General features: G+C 46.8%; 1 protein-coding gene across 2 annotated transcripts in view; it reads left to right on the plus strand.

Moving 5' to 3' along the window:
* Positions 1 to 215: 215 nt before the first annotated feature.
* Positions 216 to 21,672, plus strand: part of LOC126539320 (snRNA-activating protein complex subunit 4-like) — a 229,024-nt gene continuing 207,567 nt past the window's right edge. For both annotated transcript variants that reach the window (XM_050186115.3, XM_055075534.2), the window contains exons 1-2: positions 216 to 662; positions 5,373 to 5,490. In XM_050186115.3, coding sequence (XP_050042072.1) covers positions 458 to 662; positions 5,373 to 5,490 — 323 coding nt within the window. In that variant the 5' untranslated portion in view covers positions 216 to 457. The remainder of the gene's footprint in view (positions 663 to 5,372; positions 5,491 to 21,672) is intronic.

Below are 21,672 nucleotides of genomic sequence, written 5' to 3' on the forward strand. Positions count from 1 at the left end.
GATTGGTGGCTCAAAAGAAGAGAGGTGACAAAAGGTTAAAAGGGTAGGAAGACGTATTTAAAGAAAATCGATAAATTCAATAACACACAACACAGATAAAAATAAAAGGCAAAATAAAAAATCTGAGCATGGTGGCAACTGCCATCGCCCCGTTTCAAAGGGGACGCTCCTACCTTCCATCCATCCATCCTACGGAGCCGGTCATGAGCCAGTCTATGAGCCAGTCATAGGTGCTCTGTGAGCCGGTCATATGAGCCGGTGTTCTGTGGGTAAGCGCCACAAAATGCCACAAATGAGTAGTAAGCAAGCAAGAGCGTGTAGACGCTAGCAAATGCATCGTTCTGTATTTTGTGGTGCAGCCACAACCGTCCAGCTGCTGTATGTCGGTGCGGAAGGAGACGGTTATTGAATGATTGAACAGCCAGTTGTGCCAGAGTAGGGCTTGTGCGAAAGCGCTATGGAAAGCGGTAGTGAACGGACGCTTACCGATCTTCTTCCGGACGATTTACGTCCTCTTGTCGTGGCCGAGGACTTCGCATCCGACGATGGCGTCTCTGATGACGACGAGGATGAAAACTGCGACTACGCGGAAGATGCCTGTAACGCCACTTCACCGGACCAATGCGGCCCTTCAGGCACTGCCGAAGAGGAGTCGCTTGTTGGTGCGTGAAAGCGTTGCAGACAGTGAGTTACGAGGAACGCCGTAGTGGAGGGCTCTGCATTAATTTTGGCCAACTCAGGCCAACGTATTTTTTAATGATTGATTTCATTACGCAATCTTTTTTTTTTTTTTTGCGTTTTCTCAGTGGCACGGCGCCGTCATCGGTGGTATCGGGCGCGTGGCGTCCGAGCAGCGTCGTAGCCATTGAGAAAACGCTGAAGTAATGGATAATGAAATTGTCAGTTTCGCCCGGAGGTGAAGCATTGAGTTTAACGTTTCGCTCGAGCTCTTCGCACAGTGTACGCTGAGGCTGCACGGAGCGACGCAGCACGCAATACAACTGTCAGCGTCACAATGACAATTAACATAGTGACATCCTATGGTTATGCACATCCGCTGCCAGTACATAGATATTCTCGGGATGTGTCGGATACGTCCTACGGACGGCCCTCACATGACCGTTGGCGGCATTTTCCGTGTCCTGCGGTCATCCCTTGCATGTCCGCGAGTGAAATCATGGGCACATACTGCGTACGTTTTACGGACGTGTCAGGGCCTTTTGCACAGTGTTCGCCATTACGTCTATTTACGGTCGCAGGACACGCTGTGTGACAGATGCAACAGGCAGAGCGCCCACGAATGAAGAGCACATACGGTCGAGCGTCTCTAAATGAACGCGTCTCCAACGAAATAACCTCTGTAACGAAGGGAATATTGTTTCCCGGTCGTATTATGAGCGGTGCGCTGCACGACCTTTATAATAAAGTGACCTGTGTATTGCGAACGATTTCGGAGGTCCCAGTCTCTTCGTTATCAAGGCGTTTGGCTCTATATAAGGCAGCGAATTCACCCTTCTTCTAGGCCTTCTGCAGAGTGCAAGTGACTTACTGAACAAACATAAGTTTTCCGAGTAAATTACTCCAGAAAATTGGCAAACTAGGATGTACACATGAGCTGCAGACATGATAGCTTCGTATTATAATTTGAACATGCGAGAAAACATTTCTCTTACTGGGAAACTCAGTCATCGCCTCTTGTAGGGCAAATATTCAGCTGTATGCCAAAAAATTATGAAGATCCCGTACACTGTGGGAATGGTGTAAGCAAGGCTTTCTGTACTGTTTGTTTTCATTGACAATATTTGGCAGCGATTTTGATGGCAGACAACAGCCATGATGTGGTGTTAATTGTTACCTTGTGTGCACCGCTTGCATTTCTCTATGTGGCACACAGAGCACATAGTGAGACGTGTTTGCTTGAGGTGTTGTGTGCCATTGTCCGTAGCCTGTGAGAATGTTAGCACTGTCATTCCCTCGCATGGCTCGTCACACCATGGCTGAGAGAGAGAAATCTCTTTATTGAGCCATAGAAAAAATAGCTGCCATGCCCCGTGCCCTGGCAGACCAGCGCCCACTGGCTACCAGGTCTTTCGTAATGCAGGATGGCCTCACAGTTTTGCAAGGTTGGGCCATCGTGGCTGAAGTGTTGATTTGTTGGACCGCCACTTGGCATAATGTCGTCTTGCTTCAACTTCGTCTTGCTTCAACTTTGCATCCGCACGCCCTGTGTTAGTTGTCGGCATGGGCAAACCTGCACATTATTTATTTTTTAGAAATGGCAGAACTCTGCCGTACCATAATTTGAATTATTATTATTATTCTTTTACTGTTTGTCCACTACTTTTGCCATGCCTAGTAGTAGCGTTTCTTTTATTGAATAGATCCCAAATGAAGCATGCTTTCTGACAGGGCCTTTCCCTTCTCCTGTGATCCTTCCATCTATGCAAGCTGCCACTAGCAAAGCACATTTACCTATTCACCCTTTCTGTCATGGCGCTGGCTTTGTTATTCCCTTGTGTCCTCTTTCTACCACTCTATCTCCCCTCTGCGCTATTGTGCATGAGTACAAAGGTATGTGCTGCAGCTTCTGCAGTGCTTTTGCTGGGGTCTTACATGTAATTAAAGGCTTTCAGAGAGCATTGTGTTAATGGCCAGGGAATTCCAGAGGGTATTGTGGAAACGGCCAGGGAGCTCCAGAGGGCATTGTTGTGAGAACCTCGGAGTTCATTGGAAAGGTCTGATTCACACCTCCCCCATGCCCCTGCCATGTACATACATTACACACGTTCTCAACCACCCCCCAACACTGTGTGCAAGACAGCAATAGCAGCAGCAGCAGTGGAAACGTTGAAGGAAGAGGAAAAGAAAGCTTCACTTCAGTAAGGTCCTTGTGCGATATCCTTAGGACATCCATGGTAGGATGTATGAAACATGTACATGTGTGATATTCTTTGGATTTAACTGTTCAGTCTGCTTTGACTAGTGTAAACACCAGGGTGTGGTGTGCATCCACTTGGCTTTGTAACTGTTGTAGCAAAACACGCTGCGCATCTCGGGAGACCACCTAAAGCCTCTTTCAAAAGGTGCGAATTTGCTTGCATTTTCACAGTTGTGGTAAATTGGCCGTTGGACCCTTCATGCATGCGATTTTTCAATGTTTGGTGTGCTGAACTCTGCAAAAACGCACACGGGCAAGGACAGGGAACCAATCGTAATGTGGATCTTGCAGACATGTCACTGCCTGCCTACTTCATTTTTGTTTTGATAAAGTAAGGCACTCAAACATAAAAAAACGTTCACGAATACAGTTTCCAAGTTTTACTTTGTTTTCACTAAAGCCAACTGATGTCAAGAATAATTCAGTCCTCTGCTAGGTGCTCGCATATGCAAAAATAGCAGCTGCTACACTTGGTGCATGTGAAACTGCAATGTGCAGTTCGCATTTGCGAAAATCATTGCTTTGAGAAATGCAGTGTAAAATCGCACCATATTAAACAGTTCATAGTAAATATTGTTTGCACATCACTTGAAACAAGGACGAGAAAATGACAGACACAAGTGCAAACTTTGAACTGGCCTTAATTGTAGGGAGTCGAGTGGTTTTATACCATAATTTCTGGTCTGCAAGTCGAATTTTTTTTCTGTATTTGTTGCCGGTGCGGCTTATACACCAGTGCGACTTATGCAAGTCATGTTTTTTTTTTTCCGAGAAAACTGCCATCAAAATCGGATCGGATGCTATGGTCATGCGAAGCATGCTGGGTTGACCTCCTCTGGCAGTTGCTACGGGTTGTGTGCGTGTTATAGAGGTGCCGGGTTCTCCTCATGATCGAGTTGCCGAGCGCTGTGTGACAAGGACGATGCAGTAACGCAAGTTACGGCAGGTCGACCGCGAGTCGACGGACTCCAAAGTCATCGCATGTGCAGATGGCTTTCAAGATATGGCATGCGCCGATGCAAAAACTATGCAGTTGCTACCTTAATGCAAGCACCCACCCCCCCTTCCTCTCCTCAATCCCGCTCTGCCTTCCCGCTTTCCTCCCTTGTGCGTGATTTGGCTCACCGTTGCACGCTTTCACTTGCACATACCGCACACAGCACGCGGAGACAATGTTATCACCCTTGGATTTTATATAGAATATTGTGGCGACCACGACAGCAGAAATGTGCCTGGAGTGTCCATATTATTGCTTGCGTGTGACTCGCATTCACGAAGTGAAAAGTCACTTTATATTCTTAAATCGCGTACTGAATGAACAGATGCGTCATATACAATGGCGCAACTTATGTACGTTTTTTTTTCAGGAAAGACTGCCGTTTTGAGGGGGGTGTGACTCATACAAAGGTGCAAATTATAGACTGGAAAATATGGTACATACAGAAGTGTGACAAAAAAGAAGTTTGACCATTAAAACCAGTTGAAAGTTCGCGCTTGTGTCTATTGTTTCCTAGTCCTCACTTCAAGTGGTGTGCTAATAACATTTATCATTTCCTAGGTATACTTGATTGTGGCGTGAAATAAGCACCAACTGCCTTCTTTATTCTGTCCCTTTTCATAAGATGTATTTCGCGCCACAATCAAGTATACCTAGAAAAGCTAAGCACCAACTTGCCCAAGAAGCCCTTTTGGAACATTTATCATAAATTCTTACCAGCTAGCCCAAACCAGTAGCCTTCTAAGATATGAAACAAGCTTACCCTCCAAGCGCTGGTGACTGCTGTATATTTGCCATCACAATAAGATGCATCGCTAGACAATAATGCACGTGTGGCAAGGATGCATGTTGAAGAACCCCTCAGGTTCTTTAATGTGCATACATATCACAGTAACCCACTGTGGTTGCTTAGTGGCTCTGGTGTTGGGCTGCTAAGCACGAGGTCGCGGGACCGAATCCCGTCCACAGCGGCCGCATCTCGATGGGGGTGAAATGCAAAGACACCCGCATACTTAGATTTAGGTGCACAGTAAAGAACCCCAGGTAGTCCAAATTTGCGGGGAGTCCCCTTTACAGCATGCCTCATAATCAGATTGTGGTTTTGGCACGTAAAACCCCATAATTTTTAAAAATCACAGTACACCAACATTTTTGCACTATGCCCTCTATTGGGGTACGACTGTTGTGGCCTACAGAGGTTTTGAGTCATCGTTAGTGATAGAATAAGCACTAGTCAGCACATCATTGTAACAATTCTTTGTAAATTGTAGCTTAGGTGCTTTGCTGACACAGTCATGGATGCTTGAGTGCAGGAATGAGCAGTATGGTCGACACAAGAGGCAAGCAAGATAATGCTAGTGATGTTTTTGTGGAGACGCTGCTGGGCCAGCTCTGCTTGTGTTCCTCACCAGCAGCATACCTTTCTGCTTTTCCTAGGATCGAGCCTTGCTGAGATGCCAACTGACCTGGAAAACTGCTTGGCCCTTAATCGTGCCTACCGGGCATTGCTGGAGAGTGCCATCGGCGAGTTGGCAGAAAGGCTTGAGAAGAACAGGTACAGTTTGGGCACCAGTCTGGTCATAGTGGAGAGCTGTATGCTTAGTTGTGTGTGTAAGCCACAACATAGTGCATAACGTCTTAATGCTTTGCACCGACGTCATCGTATCCGCTGTGTTTAGGTACTAGCACGAGAAAAATGTGGGTCTGTGACTGCATCTGAAACAGTCACTAAAGCTCTACTGAGCCTTTATATGTTCCCGATATGTATATTGCATGGCTGAAGAAAAAAAAAAAAAGCCACTGTATCATGGTTTGACAAAGCTCCCTAAAGTATATTGGGCAGTGGCATACATATGGATAATTAACAAGTATATCGCAAACTGTACTTTCAGCCAATATGACTACATGAATTCCCAAAATAAACATAAAATTAAGAAAATACTGAACTTGTGGTGCTGTAAAAAGGCATCACTAAAATTTTTCTTGAAGGTTTTTAATGAACGAGTTATAATGATTTTTTAGAGTTGAAGAAAGAGTGTATTTCAATGCCCATAATTAGTATGCAGCCATGGGACATACCAGAATTCATGATGTGATATGTAATTGGCTGGATTTCTATGGAATACCCCTGTCGCACAGCAAATGTACTGTCATTTACAATGAATTACGTTCACTCATAATGCCATTTGTTTGCTGTCACACGGTAAAACGTAATGAGATTAGTTGAACACAGCATTTCCAAGCTAATAAGTTCGCCCCATCTTAGAGCGTAATTACGGAAAGCTACTCTCAATCTAGTGACCAGATGGCTGTTTCCGGCTGTGGCAGTCATGTTTGTTTACACTGGAGCATTGGTCACACCACTTCAATTGATTAAACGTAAATACACAAGTGTAATTTGCTATGGCATGCCCCGTCAATGTGGATATTAGGAGCCCACATGCACGCCAGAGCAGTGATGGCATGCAACTGCCATTCTCGTTCTTTTTCAACAAAGGTAGCAGACGTGCCTGTTATAGTGCCTAGAATATACTTGATAGTGTGGTGTAAGAGTTTGGAGGACAATCCCATCGCTGGCAACCAGTTGTAAGGTTTAGATGTTGAAGAGAGGGACTTCCCATCGCTGGCTACCAGTTGTACGGGTTGTAGTCGGGCATGAAATAAGGGTTAGCTGGCCCATGCCATCGTCCAACTCACTCACGCTTGTGACGTGGTTGTAGGGAGGAACTTGCTCTCATTGAGAACTAGGAGTACGGGATTTATTTACAATATTTGCATTAAAACATGAGATACGTTTCAACAGTCTAGCATGACTCCCAAATGGAGTGTGCAAGACGAAGCACACAGCACACGACCTCCAAGCAACAAGCACATCGCTTGTCGAGCACACAGCTGCTTAAAAACACTCTGTCCTCCCTAGATCCCTAGGTGAGGGAAAACTGCTGTCCAACCTTCGCCCAATCGGACTGTTCACAGTTGTTGGAGGCGTAGTCGACCCGCCTTTGAGGGGGAGGGCTCACACACTCACATATGCACTTTGGATTCCCAGAACCCACCAAGTTGAGTGGGTCCTCGTAGCCAGGTTGTCATGCTTGATCCCAGCTGGCGCCTCTTAATTCCAGAGCTGACTTCCCAGGTAGCCGTCACGAGTGTCAGCAGACTGTGACGAATCCTGGGGCCTGAGGTAAACTGCACCGCAAAACACCTTTTTCCGAGAAGCTCTCTTGCTGCAAATAGACCATGAAGACGACAGCAAACCAGGTAACAATACACGGTCCGCCAAACATGGCTTGACTTGCAGGCTCCGTCGACTCGACGAAGGAGGCGCATGGTTGATTAACTTTGCTGTGGTCTCCAGTTCTCCAAAGCAAGTGCATGGTCGGTTAACGTCGCTGGCGTCGCCAGTTCTCTGAAGGAGGTGCATGGTCGGTTAACCTAGCTGGCGTTGCGGGTTCTCTGAAGGACGCCACGCCCACAGAACGATCGAAACTACTGCAGCGGGCCGAGAAATGTTCGCAGGTCAGTACCCCTGCAGGCCGATCATAACATTGGCGAGCGGCGGGTTCTTCCAATAGGAGAAGGCAACCATGCTAGTGCTGCCTTCTAACTTTGGCCATCGGGGGCGCTTTGTGTCATTGTGGTATACAGGGCATTGTGAATACAGGGCCTAAGTGTGAAGGGCAGATCCCGTGGGAAGTGAGAAACCGGCAATCAACCATTGATAACTGCCTGATGACAGAAGGAATTCATGATAAGTTGAGAGAAATGGTCATTGACAAGGAAGGGTATAGCAGCATAGGGAGTGACCATAAACGCATCATTTTGTAGATGGGATATGTAGTTGAGAAAGAGAAAAAGGAATGCAATATGGCCAGTCCGAATTTGAACTCTGAACAAATAACAAATATAGTCACACGAGCCAAGGAAGAACTTTGCAAATGGCCAAGTAAAGAGTGGGAATATAGTGAGCTTTTAAGTGTAATAACGACGGAAATACGGAAAGATAAACAATATGTTCGTTGGAAAGGAAAAAATAAACCGAAAAGCTGGTGGAACAGGGAGGTGGCCAGTAAATGGGAAATATACCGGGAGAATAAGTCTATGGTTCAAATACTGGTGCAGGCAAAGATAAAAGGTGAAAGTGAACGTTGGTTGTCAGAAATACGTGAAAAAAAAGTTGGCGGCACGTAGAATATTTTGGAACCACGTAAAATTATTATGCAGGAAGTCAACAATACAACATATCCTAGACAAAGATGGAAACAAACTGGAAGAGGAAGCGACATTAAATTACATCCGAAAAGTAACGGGCGTATCTTTCCAAGGCAACGACGTGGTTGTATTTGAAGAAGAAAAGAGCATGAAAGAGAGCCAGATGGAAAAGGAGCGGGTGCTGACAAATTTCAACTGGAAGAAAGCCGAAGAGAAAATTCCTAAGCACACCGCCAAAGGGCTAGACAAGGTTCCCGTCAGGCTGATTGATGAAGTAGGACCAAAAAGTAAGGAAGCTCTGGTAAAAGCCGTGGAAAAAACCAGACATTTGGCAATAAAGTAGAATGAACTTAATTTATAAAGGTAAGGGGGAGAAAGATAGAATTCCCTAGTATAGACCGTTGACCATTACACTGGTAATATACAGGCTAGCAATGCAGGCAATCAAATTAACCCTTTGAGACGCTGTCTACACAATTGTGCACAGCAGGAGAGTGCATCAATAGCAAAAGCACTGATGAAAGTAATGATATTTAATATGTGTTTCATACATCTTGAAACACTTATTATTGGAACTGTGCTGCAATTTTGAATAACGTGCAGAATGTTTTAGCAAAATGAGTGGGAAAGTAGATGGTTGGGTGTTTTTACTCTGTGTCAGTATGTGGTATGTAGCGGGTTCACTTCTTTCATAGTTTGTTACAATGTCGTGCACCAGGCATACTTTTGAAGTGGCTGGATAGGTGCTTTTCAAGCTTTTCAAAACATGAAATAATACGTGTTCTCATATTTTGTGTTCCTGCAGTGAGTTTTCGCATGGAGTAGAAATTTCATAAACTTGATAAAACTCGCTAATCAATTGAAAATTCTTAATATATTCTGCAGCTGTACACTTTCTACGATTCTGAAGATGCAAGAGATGTGGTGAAAGCAACTTTTCAATCAACGGGATGAAGTGGCGTCTGAAAGGGTTAAAGCAGAAGCATGGGCAGAGAATAATGGCATTGTGGGAGAACTTGAGAATGGCTTCAGAATAGGTAGGTGTTTGGATGATAACTTATTTGTCCTTACTCAGTGTATTGAAATATCCAGAGTAGAAAGTAGACCATTATATCTGGCCTTATTAGACATTACAGGAGCGTATGACAACGTAGACCGCAACATCTTGTGGGATATTCTGGAAAGGGAAGTCTTGGGTGACGATTGTATACAGCTTTTGAGAGAGATTTACCTAGAAAATACCATTCGCGTTAAATGGGAAGAGAGGAGGAGCAAGGAGAAAGTTGATATCAACAAGGAACTGAGACAGGGGTGCCCTTTACCCCCACTGCTGTTTATGATGTACATGTTGAGGACAGAAATAGCGCTAGAGGAAAGTAATATTGGGTGTAGTTTCTCATACAAACAGACGGGTACATTAGTTCAGCAGCAGCTTCCAGGTTTGTTTTATGCAGATGACATTGTGTTGCTAGCTAACAAGCAAAGTGATATACGTCTGGCTAATATCTGTGGACATTAAGGCAACAATTTAGGTCTGAAATTTAGCATTTAAAAAATGAAGTGTTATGGTAATCAGTGAAAACAGTGAACAGACGGTGTCAATTCAGAGCTGGTACATACCTTAGTATATGGATAAACGAAGGCAGTAGATATATGGTAACAGAGGAAAAAATAACAGGAACGGGGAAGAGAAATGCGGCCATAATGAAACACGCATGCTATGGGGACTACCGGTCAAACTCGGAAAAAGTATCTCTGTGCAGCGTGCTGTTGGACCTTGCTCAGCTTACAGTATGGGAGGGGCTAATCAAAAGGGGGAGGGGGGGACTGAAAGTTGACTCCGACATGTGTTGTCTGCGAGAAGCACTTTAAGGAGATTTTCATTGACCAAACTTTCAGAGTTACGGTGGACGGCGTCGTCAATGAGCTCACCCAAGAGAGACTGTTTATTGTTATTGCTTTGGCTTTTTGGACAGTTCTTGTGCTGTATTGTAGATTTTGTAGATGAAAGTTCGCCATATATATGATCAGCATTTTCTTTTCGTTGATGCTTTTTTTCTTACAAAAGGAAATGCAAGGTCACAGTTTTCATAAGAAGTATTTGTATGTATAGTGAGTTGTCTTCTAAATAAATAAAATGTGAAAAGGTTGTTGCGTCAGCATCGCACTGGCAACGGGAGCCATAGAGGTTCGGTCGAGCCTGTAAAGCTGGCGATCCAGGGTGTGGCCGTCGACCTCGGCAACATTTGAGTAAGGCTCCTTGGACCTGCTGGAACCTCTCATGGCAGTGCCGGGCACTGCCATGAGAGGCAGACCAGCATGTACGATAGTCTCCGGGGCATCTCGTCAGCACTCAAAGAAGATGTAGCAGTGGAACCCGGAGTTATGCCTAACCAGTGAGGCTGGGGTGCCATGTCACCGACGGAGTTTGGGACACAGGCATCAGGGATGGACGAGTTGACTGGCCAACACCAAAGGAGCAATGTTTACGGAGTCGGCGAGAGCACCGACTATGATGAAGATCCGAGGCGCATCGGACACAGAAGTGCCACGACAAAAGTCTATAAGAACGCTCCTTTCTGATAGCGTCGCAACCATAGGCTAGGGTTGCTTGACTTTCACATAGAAAATGCCAAGGACTATCGTAGGCGGGGATAAAGACATGTTTGTGTTACATAAGGGTTACCATTATTCCTTCATTGAGTTCTTCTTTAGTCAATCGAGTTTTGAGTGAAAAAAAATCTGTTTGCTGTGCTGCCCTGCGCCTCCGAGCCTCATCTCTCGTAACATTCGCATGCCTGCGAGATTGGTGACACACGACGAGGCTTTAGTCCGGATGGTGAAAATGCGTCAAACTGCTTCGGATGTCAGCAGGCATCCACCGGTAATTTTTGCTTTCATCTTGGACCGTTTCATCGCTGTCACGCATTGATTTAAGTATATCCAGCGTGTTCTAAAGGTCAGAGTTCTATCTCCAAGGGGACGAAAATTAATGACCAGCAGCCATGTAGAGAGTGGACTTTTGTGCACAAAGATGGCCGGTAGTGGATTTTGGCATCGCGCTCCGGAATGCCGCATGGTGATTCACTAGGGCTAAAGCTTTCCTATGTATCTAAAAAAGTTTTGTATACATATATATTTGGCAGGATTATTGCATGTGGCCCTTGTATTCAAAATGTGCATTTTGAATTTTTTTTAGTTTTATTTTGTGCAAAGCAGCATTGATGTTTTTATCAACCTTTTTCATAACCTTTTTCATTTCAGTTACAATTGTTTTGTATTCAAAATTTTGTCATACTATCTTTAATAAATGTGCTGTTTGAAATTAATACCATTGGAAAGGTAATTGCTTCCTCTACACTTTGATACCATACACTTTAATATCAAGTATCTCCTGTGGCAAGAAATTTTTCCTAGACCACCCGAAAACTACCGATTTTCCCGTGGCCACGACAGTGTAAACATCCACATATCAGCATTTCAGTTAGCACAGTGTTATATCGCCAATAACATCAATGGACATTATCCAAAATATGAGACCCATATTGATATCTCCATCACTGGACTGCAGCACTGAGATCCGTTGGGGTTAATCAAGAAAGCAAACAAAGAACAAAGCTGGTGTAATTTGGAGAGGCTTGGTTAAGAAAGGAGGAGAGGAGGTCAAGAGAGGTTAAGAAATGATGGAGAATCTTCGCATGCTGCCAAGACAACCAGAAGTAGATGACACGAGTTCACGTCATGACGCAGAGCCACTGAAGGCAGAGCTTATCCCCTATCACTCGGTGAACAAGTTGAGAGGAAAAAGCATGGCTATGGTGGAGGGTAACTTGTAATCATCTGTAGCTCTCTTAACATAAGATGCTTAACTTAAATTGTGGCACGAATGTTTTACTGTAGCTGTACCTTGCGCATCTACAAAATTTGGCCGAAACGTTTCAGGGACCTTTTAACTTCAACAAATGTCATTCCTTTGAAATGGCATTAGATTTGCTGTCTGACAGGGGAATAGATTAGCAGTTTCATCTAAAAAGGTAATTTTTTGTTGATTGGCAACTTATAAAAGCAAAGAATAACAGATTTGACACACAGATTTGAGTATAGCAGTACTGAGGGAGTAAAAGAAGGTACTACATTGCCAGTAGCCCTTAGCACACGTTGTTGCAACATTATTAATTTGAGAATATCGTTTCCCAGACCAAGTGACAATGTGTTATGTGCGATTTGAACAGAGGAAAATTAATCGGCAGCTTAGTCTTCTGAGGCGGTGTGTTTTTAAACCTTAAATTACCTACAGACTTTCTTAAAGTTTGAGAGGACGACAGGATGCATTCTTAGTGAGGCAACAACATTGAGAGGCCTCTAGCGCACACACTTGTGGTGTTCCCACCATGTCTTTTATCGCACTGAATGCATGACACTTTATATTTTTCACACAGTTTGTCAACTACAGCACTTCACCTGGTCAGAACAGCCTCTCCTGGTTGGAATGTGGCCACATTTTTAATTCTGAAGGGCATGATATTGCCATGGGGATGAGAGTAGCCGAAAGGGATAGGAAATTATATTTACAAAATTTATATAGAAAGAGATGGCTGCAGACTAGATGGCAGAACAACAACACGAGCGCTACTCGGATCATCGTCTTCACTGTCTTTCTGGCGCATTCTTCCATGCTCGGCAGTATGCGTGCTTCAGTGCACGAGGTGCAGCGGTGGTGTAGAGGTGAACACCCGCCTCGCGTGCAAGAGGTCCGTGGTTCGAATCCCGGTGCCGGCAATTTTCCACTGGAATAAAATAAAAAAAAAGAACCGCGTGTTGATAAAATTGCACAAACAGGCCTGGAGTGTGGCCTGATCCCGGTGACCAGAACCGGTAACGCACTCCCTCACCAGAGCAGGATTGGCCACCCTGGTGCAGTACTTGGCCACAACCTCCTATATGAACACAACAATCAAACCCCGGCCCTCAGTCCCCAGCAGCTGCGAAGCAACTGACCACGGCGGCGGTCAGACCTGCGACGCTGCAGAGGGTGCTAAAATCACTGGCTCCGGACAGGCCGCCATTGGAATATGAACCTGGCAACGTTTAACGCTAGAACGTTATCTAGTGAGGCAAGTCTAGCAGTGCTATTAGAGGAATTAGAGGGCAGTAAATGGGATATAATAGGGCTCAGTGAACTTAGGAGGCCAAAAGAAGCATATACAGTGCTAAAAAGCGGGCACGTCTTGTGCTACCGGGGCTTAGCAGAGAGAAGAGAACTAGGAGTCGGATTCCTGATTAATAAGAACATAGCTGGTAACATACAGGAATTCTATAGCATTAACGAGAGGGTGGCAGGTCTTGTTGTTAAACTTAATAAGAGGTACAAAATGAAGATTGTACAGGTCTACGCCCCTACATCCAGTCATGATGACCAGGAAGTCGAAAGCTTCTATGAAGACGTGGAATCGGCGATGGGCAGAGTGAAAACGAAATACACTATACTAATGGGCGACTTTAATGCCAAGGTAGGCAAGAAGCAGGCTGGAGAAAAGGCAGTGGGGGAATATGGCATAGGCACTAGGAATAGCAGGGGGGAGTTAATAGAGTTTGCGGAACAGAATAATATGAGGATAATGAATACTTTCTTCCGCAAGCGGGATAGCCGAAAGTGGACATGGAGGAGCCCGAACGGCGAGACTAGAAATGAAATAGACTTCATACTCTGCGCTAACCCTGGCATCATACAATATGTGGACGTGCTCGGCAAGGTGTGCTGCAGTGACCACAGGATGGTAAGAACTCGAATTAGCCTAGACCTGAGGAGGGAATGGAAGAAACTGGTACATAAGAAGCCGATCAATGAGTTAGCGGTAAGAGGGAAAATAGAGGAATTCTAGATCAAGCTACAGAACGGGTATTTGGCTTTAACTCAGGAAGAGGACCTTAGTGTTGAAGCAACGAACGACAATCTTGTGGGCATCATTAAGGAGTGCGCAATGGAAGTCGGTGGTAACTCCGTTAGGCAGGATATTAGTAAACTATCGCAGGAGACGAAAGATCTGATCAAGAAACGCCAATGTATGAAAGCCTCTAACCCTACAGCTAGAATAGAACTGGCAGAACTTTCTAAGTTAATCAACAAGCGTAAGACAGCTGACATAAGGAAGTATAATATGGATAGAATTGAACATGCTCTCAGGAACGGCGGAAGCCTAAAAACAGTGAAGAAGAAACTAGGAATTGGCAAGAATCAGATGTATGCGTTAAGAGACAAAGCCGGCAATATCATTACTAATATGGATGAGATAGTTCAAGTGGCTGAGGAGTTCTATAGAGTTTTATACAGTACCAGTGGCGCCCACGACGATAATGGAAGAGAAAATAGTCTAGGGGAATTCGAAGTCCCAAAGGTAACGCCGGAAGAAGTAAAGAAAGCCTTGAGAGATATGCAAAGGGGGAAGGCAGCTGGGGAGGATCAGGTAACAGCAGATTTGTTGATGGATGGTGGGCAGATTGTTCTAGAGAAACTGGCCACCCTGTATACGCAAGGCCTCATGACCTCGAGCGTACCGGAATCTTGGAAGAACGCTAACATAATCCTAATAGATAAGAAAGGGGACGCCAATGACTTGAAAAATTATAGACCGATCAGCTTACTGTCCGTTGCCTACACAATATTTACTAAGGTAATGGCACATAGAATCAGGAACACCTTAGACTTCTCTCAAGCAAAGGACCAGGCAGGATTCCGTAAAGGCTACTAAACAATAGATCATATTCACACTATCAATCAGGTGATAGAGAAATGTGCTAAATATAACCAACCCTTATATATAGCTTTCATTGATTACGAGAAAGCGTTTGATTCTGTCGAAACCTCAGCAGTCATGGAGGCATTACGGAATCAGGGTGTAGACGAGCCGTATGTAAAAATACTGAAAGATATATATAGTGGCTCCACAACCACCGTAGTCCTCCATAAAGAAAGCAACAAAATCCCAATAAAGAAAGGTGTCAGGCAGGGAGATACGATCTCTCCAATGCTATTCACAGCGTGTTTACAGGAGGTATTCAGAGACCTGGATTGGGAAGAAATTGGGGATAAAAATTAATGGAGAATACCTTAGTAACTTGCGATTCGCTGATGATATTGCCTTGCTTAGTAACTCGGGGGACCAATTGCAATGCATGCTCACTGACCTGGAGAGGCAAAGCAGAAGAGTGGGTCTAAAAATTATTCTGCAGAAAACTAAAGTAATGTTTAACAGTCTCGGAAGAGAACAGCAATTTACAATAGGCAGCGAGGCACTGGAAGTCGTAAGGGAATACATCTACTTAGGGCAGGTAGTGACGGCGGATCCGGATCATGAGACGGAAATAATCAGAAGAATAAGAATGGGCTGGGGTGCGTTTGGCAGGCATTCTCAGATCATGAACAGCAGGTTGCCATTATCCCTCAAGAGAAAAATGTATAATAGCTGTGTCTTACCAGTACTCACCTACGGGGCAGAAACCTGGAGGCTTTACGAATGGCAGTCGTAGATACAAAGGGAACGATCCGAGTCACGGCATCAGCGAGGCTGCTGTCGGCCGATGCAGCGGAAGAGATGGTCATAGCCCTCGCGGTACTCCACGGAGGTGCGGAGGATAACTTATTATCAGCGACTCCAAATCAGCGATTCGGAATTACATCAAAGGTTGGGTGTCCGCGGATGTGGCGCGCATGCTCAACGCCCGGGCCGGGGACTTCGGATCCGGCACCATTACAAACAAGTTCCTCAAGTGGTTCCCCGCGCACGTCGAGGAGCTTGGCAGTAACAGCAACAACAGCCACGACAATAATGACACCAATATTGCTAACGGCCGAAGACGCAACGTCACTCCACCCAACCACAACGAGCGCGTCCACCTCGTCGCGAGGCAGCTTACCTGCCGCGACGTGGTCGCCCAGAGGGCAGCCGCTGCCGTTGTTATGCGGAACCCCAGCGGAGGAGTGACGGCGACGGCGGCTGCCACCCCGTCTGACGCGGCCGCCGTCGTTACCAATACAACACAAATCGCGGCGGTCGGAGCTGGGGATCACGTGAACGCCGACTGCGATGTCAAGGAGTTTCCGGCAACGTACAGAGAGGTGCTTGGTCATTATAGAAAACAACGAAGAAAATATCCACAACCCCACGGGCGTCTAGACAGGTCCCAGGCATTCGACCTTAGACGGTTGCAGACGGGCACTTTCACAAACCTCTACCACCTGCACCGCCTGTGGCCCGCGCTGCACCCGTCGCCCGGCTGCCCGTGGTGCGAGCACGAACAGGCCGATATGGCCCATGTGCTTTGGGAATGCCAACGCCACGTGGAACAAGGACAAAGAGGAAGGAGGAATACAACAGCAGAACCCTCTGAAGCGGGGCGCCTCGCTGAGAGATGGCAAGCCGCCCTCCTCAGCGAGGCACCCGAAGACGAGGAGTGGGCCGTCCAGCGGGCCAGGGCCGTTGCCGAGGATCTCGAAAGATCTTCCTCGGGCGATGGACCCCTGGCAGCCTGGCCCCGGGCACCTACATCAACAACCGTTGGACAAATAAAGTTTATTCCTATCCTATCCTACGAAAAGGGTTCTATTCAAATTGAGGACGACGCAACGAGCTATGGAAAGAAGAATGATAGGTGTAACATTAAGGGATAAGAAAAGAGCAGATTGGGTGAGAGAACAAACGCGAGTTAATGACATCTTAGTTGAAATCAAGAAAAAGAAATGGGCATGGGCAGGACATGTAATGAGGAGGGAAGATAACCGATGGTCATTAAGGGTTATGGACTGGATTCCAAAAGAAGGGAAGCGTAGCAGGGGCCGGCAGAAAGTTAGGTGGGCGGGTGAGATTAAGAAGTTTGCAGGGACAACATGGCCGCAATTAGTACATGACCGGGGTTGTTGGAGAAGTATGGGAGAGGCCTTTCTCTGCAGTGGGCGTAACCAGGCTGATGATGATGATGAGTGCGTGAGAATATTGCGTAACATTGAACCCCGCCGGCAAGAGTGCTGTCCCAGCGCTTAAGGAGCAGCAGGATCGTGTCCGGCAACATAAGGCTTAAGCCGGGAGATGTGCACGAAATCTGTCGTGGACGCGGCAGATGATCGACTGTCCAATGGAGCGATCTCGTACGTGATGTCAGTGATCTGGGTAGGACCTTGTAAGGCGCATAGTAGCGGGAAAGAAGCTTAGACGACAAGCCAACATGGCAGCACGGCTTCAGAGGAGGACCAAAGAGCCAGGAGAGTAATTGACTCTGTGATGGCGATCGTAGCGGGCCTTCTGGGACAGTTTGGAGGCACAAAGACGATTCCTTGCAATCTGGCGAGCCGTTGTAGCCCGAGAACCTGCATCGTGGGCGTAGTCTGTAACAGGGTGCACAGGTGATAATAAAAGAGTCTCGAAGGGCAATGTTTGGATGGCGGACATACAAGAGATAAAAGGGGGAAAAGCCAGCGGTGTCATGGCGCCACGAGTTGTAGGCAAATGTCACATAAGATAAGGTGCCGTCCTAGTCACGCTGGTCTGAGGAAATGTACATGGAGACCATTGTGGTCAGCGTGCGGTTGAGACGCTTGGTAAGCCCATTGGTTTGCTGATTGTAGGCAGTAGTTAGCTTGTGACGTATGGAACACTAACGAAGAATGTCGTTGACGACTTGGGACAGAAATGAGCGACCACGGTTGGTCAGCAGCTGTCGAGGAGCGCCGTGGTGAAGAGTAACGTCATAAAGTAGAAATTCTGCAATGTCAGTGGCACAACTTGTCAGCAGTGTTTGCGTGATAGCGTATTTTGTCGCGTAGTCCATAGCTACGGCAATCCACCTGTTTTCAGTCAGAGATGTTGGAAATGACCCGATGAGAACAAGGCCGACGTGGTAGAACAGGACACTGGGAATGTCTATGGGCTGAAGATGACTGACTGGCGACAAGGATGGATGCTTGTGGCGCTGGCAGGACTCGCAAGCAGCGACATATCGGTGCACAGAGCGCTGGAGGCCTGGCCAGAAAAACCGATGCCGAACGCGATCATACGTGCGAGTTGCTCCGATATGTGCAGTGGTTGGGGTGCCATGGAGCTGTTTGAGAACAGTGGAACGGAGTGTTTCGGGAACAACCAGTAGAAGCTCTGGGCCATCGGAGCTGGCATTGCATCTGTATAAGATTCCGTCACGAAGCACGAATAATTGCAGGGACGACACAGAGTGATGAGAGCGTAGACGGTGGATAATTGACCGCAAATTGGCATCGCGGAATTGTTCGCTGCGTATGTCGGTTAAATTGGATATCGCGAAGACACAGGCGTCCGAATCGTGCGCTGACAAGTGTGGAGGATCTACGGAATGACGGGATAGGCAGTCCGCATCCTGATGCAGTCTGCCAGACTTGTAAGTGACGCCAAAGCTGTATTCTTGCACTTTCATTCCCAGCGTCCAAGTCCAGTGGGATCTTTCAGGGAAGACAACCAGCAAAGTCCATGGTGGTCTGTGATGACCAAAAACATGCGGTTGAACAAGTATGGTCGAAACTTGCCGACAGCCCAAACTAGTGCGAGGCACTCGCACTCACTGATAGAAAATTTGCACTCTGAAGAGGAAAGAAGGTGAATGGCATAGGCGATGACGTGGTCTCGTCCTTGTTGCTGCTGCGCGAGAACAGCGCTGATGCCATGTCCACTGGCATAGGTGCGAAGTTCAGTGGGGGCTGATGGGTCAAAATGGGCCAAGATGGGTGGTGACGTAAGTAAAGTCGTGAGCGTGTGAAACGCAGTGGCCTGTTCAGGACCCCAAGAAAAAGACATTTCGTTCTTCAAAAGTTGCATGAGTGGACGGGCAACGTCGGCGAAGTTCTTGACAAAATGTCGAAAATAGGAGCACAAGCCAACAAAGCTCCGTATGTCTTTAGTGGAATGTGGCATAGGGAAGTCTTTTGACAACGCACATTTTTTCTGGGTCAGGTTGCACGCCTTTAGCACTCACAAGGAGGCAAAGCACAGTGATTTCACGGCAGCCAACACGGCATTTGGCAGAGTTGAAGTGAAGGCCTGCTTGCCGGAAAACTTCAAGAACTGCCGACAAGCAGCTAAGGTGGCTTTCAAATGTCGGTGAGAAGACGATGACATCGTCAAGATAACCAAGACATTTTGATCATTTGTATCCACGAAGGAGGGAGTCCATCATCCTTTCAAATGTGACTGGGGTCTGACACAGTCCAAAGGGCATTACCTTAAACTGGTAAAGCCCATTGGGCATAACAAGTGCCATCTTTTCTTGGTCTTGATCATCGACTGATATCTGCCAGTATCCTGACCTCAGGTCGATAGAACTAGGCAAAGCTGTGTAGACAGTCGAGAGTGTCATCGATCCGCGGCAGGGGGCAGACGTCCTTGCGCGTTAATTTGTTTAAGTGGCGGTATTCTACACAGAAGTGCCAGCTGCCATCTTCTTGACTAGGACAACCGATGATGCCCATGGTCTGCATAAAGGTTCAATGACGTCTTTGGTGAGCATCTTGTCGACTTCACGCTGTATCACTTCTCGCTTGGCATAGGACACTCAATAAGGACGTTGTCTGATTGGGATGACGTCGCCCAGCATTGATCTTATGAGTGACCACAGATGTCTGTCCCAAGGGACGGTCATTAAAGTCAAAGAAGTCACGGTAGGACTTCAATATGCATCGCATATCGGCTGTCTGAGCAGGAAGGAGGTCAAGCGCTATCATCTTGTCAATATTGCTGTCGACAAGATTATGCGAGGAAGTGGAAGGGGCAGAGGACAAAGAAGCGTTGGTGACGAATGCAGGAACGGCACACTCACCGATAGAAGAGATGTGGGCTAGATTCATGCCACCTGGGATAAGTTGCATGCACCAGCTAAAGCTCAATATGGTTTGAGACGTTCGATTATCCATAACTCTAATAAAGGTGTAAGGAAGAGCTACGTTTTTGGTGAACTAGATGTCAACGATCGGGGTCAAGATGTAATTGCCATTGGGAATGGGAGAAAAAGACTGTAACTTCACATATATAACGGCTTGAGGAGGTAAACGAACGTAATCCACGGAGCAGAATCGTGGTTGGCGTGCAATAGGAGTGTCATGGTAGCACCGTAGGTCTAGCTGAAGCAAGCCGGTTCCACAATAAATAAGGGCAGAATGGGCTGACAGAAAATCCATACCGAGGGTGAGTTCAATGGAGCATTTCTCGAGCATGGCAAGTAGTATGCCTGTGGATCGGTCAGCAACACTTATTCGAGCAGAGCACATCCCTAGTTCAGGAAACGTTCCGCCAACGGTGACGCGAATGAACGGTACTGTGGGTGGTGTTAGAACCTTGTTCAGGCGGCGACGAAGCTTCGAATTCATCACTTATATCTGAGCCCCTGTATCCACTAGAGCAACAACATTTGTGTCATCCAGTTTAACATCTGTCAGGTTCCTTCTGGTTTGTAGTGTGGTTTGAGAATTTGGCAGGTGAGTTGTCGATGCAGCATCACCTCTGGGAGCTGCATCGTCTAGTTTTCCCGAGGGAGTCGTTCAATCGGCGACGTAGGGCAGTGGAATTGGGGCGAGTGAGATGATTGGCGACGAGACAACGGCGAACGGGACTGGTGACCATGTGGGGATGGTGAACGATGATACAGCATGGAGGGAGCGTCGTCGCCACTGGTTTGAGGAGGTCCGCGGTAGGGCTGAAATCGGCCATGATCCATGTCGGGGTGGCGGTTGTATCCATAGGGCGCCTGATACCAATACCACCAGCTTTGACAATGGCGGGCCACGTGTCCAATATGACTGCAGTTGAAGCAAATGGGACGGTCATCAGCAGTCCTCCACTCCGCTGGATTGTGAGTACGGAATGGCAGCCTTTGACCTTGGGCGTGCGAAAGTTAAGGACGGCGGTCGATTCACTGGTAAGAAGCTGCAGCGCACGCAGAGTCCACGCCAGCATTGGAGAGCTCCTGATGAATGACAGCTTGGGCTAGTGGCACCATCTGGGAGCTATGGTCACAGGTACGGCCGCACGTAGACGCAGGAGACACAGAATCAAGTTCATGTCGGATGATCTTCTTGACGTGTTCTATGGTGAGCAGCTCCGATGGCTCAGGTACGTCTTCGCACGACCACGTTGCTGCCGTGTTCGGAAGTCGAGCGAAATGATGGGCAATGCGTTGACTTTTCGCGGCCTCAAAGCGCTTGCACTCTTGGATGATAGCAGTGACGGTGTCGCAGTCCTTGCAAATTAGCAGATAGAAGGCATCATCTGCTATGCCCTGTAATACGTGGCCCACTTTCTCAGACTCCGTGATCGGGGTAGTTGGAGAAGTATGGGAGAGGCCTTTGTCCTGAGTGGGCGTAACCAGGCTGCTGATGATGATGATGACGACGACGACAGGGGTAGCTAGTCCTCGATTGTCAGTCCCACAGAATGTGCCTGGGTCTTCTAGCTGAACCAGGACGACCGTTATCATTGCAGTCGCCTCGGTGGGCACCGACCCCTCTTCCGCATCG

Source organism: Dermacentor andersoni, chromosome 11 (genome assembly GCF_023375885.2).
Source record: "Dermacentor andersoni chromosome 11, qqDerAnde1_hic_scaffold, whole genome shotgun sequence".
Classification (NCBI taxonomy): Eukaryota; Metazoa; Arthropoda; class Arachnida; order Ixodida; family Ixodidae; genus Dermacentor; species Dermacentor andersoni.